The following is a 5,894-nucleotide window of genomic DNA, read 5'->3' on the forward strand; positions in this document are numbered from 1 at the left end:
CAGACAACGCCCCTGGGCAAGCAGAGGCCGACGTTACCTTGCCACCTCCGGGCTGGTGCTTCAGGTTCTCAGTGGAGCCGATTTTGGACTTGACGTTTTTCAGGTCGGGCATGGGCGCGGCCGCGGGCTGGATGCGGCTCTTGGCGGCCGCGGGCGATTTCGGGGGGGTGCGAACCACTGCCACCTTCTTGGGCTCCCTGGCTGGTGGGGTGGGCAGAGAGGGAGTGCGGGAACGGCTGCCGGGAGTCCCGGGGGAGCCGGGACTGCTGTAACCGCTTCTGTCTCCGGACTTGGGCTGCTCACCTGAGGTTTGCAGACAGGGGGGAGGCAAGCACAGGGTGAGCCACCCGGGGACACCGCCCCTTCCCCGCTCAGCCCCTGTCTGTCCTCGTGGGCTTCGCCTGCCCGGCCCCAGGGCCCACCCTGCTGCTGACCATAGGCAAGGGTGAGGTGGCTGCACTGCCTTCTACTTCATTTGGAAGTGAACGCTGGGATTAAAGGCAATTCCCTAATGTCTCAGAAGGGAGGTGGTCTTCGTTGCCTGGATCGTTGGTAAGAGTCCCCACCCGAGCGTGGCATTTAGCATGCATGACAAATTACAAGCAAAAGACACTCAAGCAAAACCACTTTTCTATGAGAAATTTGGAATCATTTTTACAAAGTGATTTCATAGACTTCAGTAAGGCTGATCACTGAGCAGCAGAGAACTGTCCCCAGTCTGGAGAGAAATGGGAGAAGAAAAGAAAAGCCTTGAACATCACCTTTCTCCGACTTTGCTGCTGCAGGAGGTGGTTTTTTCTGCTCCTTTCTGCCTGTTTAATGAATGAGAAAGATGCTTAAACGTAATAAAGCTGGAAATTTAATTGACTGAATGTTTTATGCAGCTCTGGTTAAGTATGAAAAATACATATGTTCAATGAAATGCACTGTTTTAATGGAAATTCACAATGCCTGCTGTTTTCTGGGATTCTCTTCTCTGAGAATAATGGACTAATCTCCATTCCTGCAATCGAAGAATTGATCCTCTTGCCTCTGGTCTTTGTGAAATATTGCCAAAAGAAAAGGAATAGAGGGATTAAAAAAAATGAAGCTGCCTAAAACTTCCAGATTGGAGGAAACTTCAAAGAGATAAAGCAACTGCCCTCTCCTACACATTGGCAACTATACGAAGACAGAGCAGGACCCAGAAGGACTCACTGCAGAGGACTCATCCTTAGCTCTGCCCCACAGCCCGGCGATGGGGCAGCTCCCCATCACCACGCAGACCTCAGCCTGCCGCCCCTGCCCTCGCTCAAACCCCCCAAAACCACACGTGGAGCCTGGGAGCAGCACCCAAGCAGAGGCCAGGACCCCCTGGGGAAGGTGGGGGGCACTCACCGGAGCCAGGAGGGGTCTTGGGGGCCGTGGGTGCTTGGCGGGGATGCGCGTGGCGTTGGTGGAGTTCCTGGGCGCCTGCCCGCCCGCAGAGCGCGGCCCGCCCGTCTTCGTGCCACCTCTCATCTCCGGGCCCTGGGGGGAGAGGGGGAGAGGCCCGTGATGCTGGGGGGATCTGCACGGGGATGGGCTGTCACCCCTCACGGATCAGAGCCACAGGAGACCCTCCTGCTCCCCATGATGGTAGCCCCACAGGCAGGAAGCTGCGACATGCCCGTGCACGGTCCGTCTGCCACCACGCCGCCTGGCACGGCCACTCGTGGGCTGGCAGAGGGGCTGTGTCATGTTCCCATGGAAGCTCTCAGCTTCACCTACATTATCACACTCAGGCCTGCTTAAAAAGTATGTTCAGCTCCTTTGTTCTCTAAACTTTGCTGGTTTGTTTCCTTTGTTCTGCAAAAATTTTTGTATGGAAGATAAATAAATGTATCGACTACAAATAAATCCAAACAATAAATCCATTGAGAACAAGTGTGTGGAGGAGCAGCTGAGGGAGCTGGGGGTGCTGAGCCTGGAGCAAAGGAGGCTCAGGGGAGACCTTCTGGCTCTGCACAGCTCCTGACAGGAGCCTGGAGCCAGGGGGGGTCGGGCTCTGCTCCCAAGGGACAAGGGACAGGACAAGAGGAAACAGCCTCAAGTTGTGCTGGGGAGATTTCTGTTGGACATGAGGAAAAATGTCTCCATGGAAAGGGTTGCCAGGCCCTGGGAGAGGCTGCCCAGGGCAGTGGTGGAGTTCCCACCCCTGGAGGGGTTTCCAAGCCGTGGAGATGTTGTGCTGAGGGACACGGGTCAGTGGGGACCTGGCAGTGCTGGGGAACAGTTGGACCCCATGATTTTAAAGGTCTCTCTTCCAACCAAAACCATTCAAAGATTCTGTGATTCTGTGACCAGACCAGAGGCTGCACTCAGGAGCACTGTGCCAGGCTGCACACAGAGGCACCTCCTTTATCCCCACCTCTCACACACGACTGTGACAGGTACATCACCTGGAACAGCACAGAAATAGCAACATGCTATTTATTGCCTTCTGACCCTGCAGAAAAGCCTCCCCAGACCTATAAAATAACACACCTTTTTTTCAATGACATTCTAAAGCTGGTCTGTGCACAAAAGCTCATGAGAAACGTGCCAGTGCCAATTTACAAGCTGCCTGGTCCCAGGGCAGCAGAGAATGAGAGCAGAGCCATGGCAATCCCTCTCCCAGGAAAAACACATCCTGCATCCTGCAGCCTCCCTTCAGCAATCCTTGCTCTCCCCCTCACCAATCCCTGCTCTCCCCCTCACCAATCCCTGCTCTCCCCCTCACCACGGGGGCACCTGGAGGACTGAACACCACGAAGGGAAACTCTGAGCTACTTTTACCCTGCAGAATAACCAGGGTGTGTGTGTTTCCTACTCCCCGTGTAGCACCTGGCAGATCTGGCTCTGACACCTTTCAAATGCATCTGCTGTTGACAGCCAACACACCCCTAAAACAGAGCATAAAGTTGCAAAACAAAGAGGAGCACAGAAGAGCATACAGGGACTGGGAATGCCTCAGGGAGAGCAGGTAACACCCTACAGCAGTGGGGTGTTTTTTGCTGTAACATAGAGCAAGGAGCCTGCGTGCTGGGGAGATGGATCCAGCTGCTTCAGACACCCAAACTGGAGTCAAGTGTGGTCACAGCCACTGGAAGGTGATGAGGAAGCACATGGAATCACAGAATCACTATGGTTGGAAAGCATCTCTAGGATCATCAAGTCCAACCTTCATCCCAACATCTCCCTAACCACTAGACCACAGCCTCAAGTGCTACATCTACTCATTTTTTAAACATCTCCAGGGATGGGGACTCCACCACCTCCCTGGGCAGCCTGTTTCCAGTGCCTGACCACTCTTTCAGCAAATAAATTCTTCCTAATATCGAATTGAAACCTCCCCTGGCACAACTTGAGGCCATTTCCTCACATCCCACCCTCTGCACTGAAAGGGACATGGAGAGACTGCCCGGCCAAGCTCTACCCACCATCAGGCCTGCCAGGAACACCTGAAGGCACTCCCCAAGGCAGCTCTGCCTCTCTCACCTCCCATCCCCTTACCTTGGCTCTCGTTTCTTGTGTTCCTGTACTGGCAGGTCGGGATGTGACAGAGGAGACTCGTTTAGAGGTGGAAGCAGGGCTGGAGGGTGTTTTCGAAGGGGTTGTGCTAGAGGAGGTGTGTCGTTGGGGGGGGATGGAGCCTGGGGGTTTGGCAGTGGAAGGTGAGGATTTCTTAAACATGGAAACAAAATAAAATTGGAACAAAAAAAAAAACCACATCAGTATGGGAAGGAAACAAAAGGGGATCACCGACATGAAAGAGGCTTAGAAGGTGCAATACAGAAGGGGGTGTGGGGTGGCTGGTACTGCCCTCGCCCCGTGGCACAGAGCTGTGGGCTCAGGGTGCTGCTGGGTGCCACGGCTGCACCAGCAGGTTTGGGATCCCTCAGCTCTGCTCCTCCTCCTAGGCACAGCAACAGCCAAGCCCCTTTCTGGGGAGCCTGTCTCCCCGTGACTGCCTGCCCTTGTCACCACCCTTGTCACCACCCTCCACACCAGCAGCAGTTTCACCACCTGAACTGTGCTGTTTCCTCCCAAACTCTCTCTGTGCCCCACTGGCAAGGATGCTGCAGGTACAGCACTGTCAACACCTAGGTTTTGGGGAGATGCAGGCTGCTCCCAGGTCTCTCGACCCCCTCAGACCCCATCATAGCTGCTCTGTAATGACTGATGGCTGGGTTTTATCTAGAGGACCATGCCAAATGCCTAGCATCATACAGTCCTGCCAAATCTCCCCAGAGAAGGACCTGATTTCATATGGTTTGAAAATAATTATATGCCTCAACCTTTAATTCTTCACCCACTAAATTGTCTATCACCTCACCCAGGCACTAGCCAGGCTAATGACTGGCTGAACTAAACCTCCTCCCAATCAGCAGTGTGATAGAAATCTTTAAAATTCTGGAATCTACCCCCTATTAAACTCTCCTCCTCACCCAGTGCACCTGCAAGGCTTTGAGTATTTAATTGAATTTTTCAATTGCACATCTTGCTTTTTGCTGTTACACTGCTTGTCCCCAGTGCAGCCCAACTCAGTCTTGAGTTTGCTTTTGCACCAGTTTGCCCCAGCAAAGCCACCTGGCTGCTTTCCAAACTCAGGCTGAGGAATTATCTCTCTACCCCCTGACCCAAGCCCAGGAGTCACACGTTGGGCTCCCTCGCCCTCAAAGCCCTCCATGGATTGCACCATCCAAACCAGGGTGAGGGAAGGCAAAACAAAAACACTCTTGAAAGACAAGATGGAAGAAGGGAAGACAATGGGAAGGTTTCCTGAGAGGCACAGCCACAGCCCAGGAGAGCAGGGGAGGGAGGCAGGAACGAGCTCAGTGCTGGGTGGGTTGGTGTCACCTCTGGTTTGATTTTTTTGGCTTACCTTGGGTTTCTTTTCCTCAGCATCAGTCCCTTCCTTGTCTTTGCTGTCCACACGACCTGACAAACAGAGGCAAGCACAGTTATGCTTCTTGGGGCTGGTGAGTAGACTCCAGAGAGGTGATCACGCCTGCGCTGCAGCAACATGCATGCTGGGTGGGTGTCCCACGTCCCTGCCCTCCTTCCAATTAAATACCATTCCTGGAAATGTTAGAGCCACTCATTTCTTGTAGAAATCCCTCCCTGGTTTAAGCACATTCTCTCTGGGTTAATAGATCACCCTGTGCACAGGCAACGGTGCTTTAGTCATCGCTGGAGCATCAGATGTGTGACCAGGTTTGTATGAGACCATTTTGCCCAGATTTGCACTCAGGTCCAGGGGCAGCTGTTCAGGTTAGGACAGAACCAGTCTCCTCAGCACAAAATATGAGTCTCCCTCTCCAAAAAAACCCGTTGGCTCCAACAGTTGTATAAATAAAGACTAAAAGTGAAGGATGCCCCAGTCCTAGCAGCACCGGGTTGCCTGTGATCTCATTTAAAGCCAGCTTTCTGAAGCATTTTTCTACCTGGCTGTTGTTAATTCCCACCTCTCCTGACACACTGCTTCGATCTGGGTCAGGTCTTGCAGGTTCTGAAGGTTTTAGCTCTTGTCCTACTTGATTTATATCCAGTTTACAGGGATTCTGACAACATTGCTGTGTTTTGTCTCATTACTCTACGAGCATGACAGACTGCACTATGGCTAATTAGATAAGAAACAGGCAGAAAGGGAGGTCTGTACCAGAAGGCACTCCTAACAACATCCCTTTCCCCCACCTTCAGCTAATCAGGAACCACAACAACCCCCTGCAAAGCTCCACTCCAGGCTAGAGGAAGGGTAGCTGCAAAGTGCCTGGCAGACAAGGACCTGGGGTTGGTTGACAGCCAGCTGAAGATGAGCCAGCCTGTGCCCAAGTGGAAAAGAAGGGCACCAGCATCACGGCCTGAAAGAGCGATTGGGTGGACAACGAGAC

General features: G+C 53.0%; 1 protein-coding gene across 1 annotated transcript in view; it reads right to left on the reverse strand.

Annotated features, from left to right (window-relative positions):
• LOC103773184 (microtubule-associated protein tau-like) overlaps positions 1–5,894 on the reverse strand; it is a gene marked incomplete at both ends in the record, with an annotated part of 24,034 nt that overhangs the window by 6,968 nt on the left and 11,172 nt on the right. Inside the window, 5 exon segments of the mRNA XM_008940543.1 lie at positions 38–303; positions 762–812; positions 1,378–1,410; positions 1,413–1,509; positions 4,886–4,941. Of these exon segments, the coding sequence (XP_008938791.1) occupies positions 38–303; positions 762–812; positions 1,378–1,410; positions 1,413–1,509; positions 4,886–4,941 (503 nt within the window).

This window comes from Merops nubicus, unplaced genomic scaffold (assembly GCF_000691845.1).
Source record: "Merops nubicus isolate BGI_N331 unplaced genomic scaffold, ASM69184v1 scaffold20905, whole genome shotgun sequence".
Taxonomy (NCBI): Eukaryota; Metazoa; Chordata; class Aves; order Coraciiformes; family Meropidae; genus Merops; species Merops nubicus.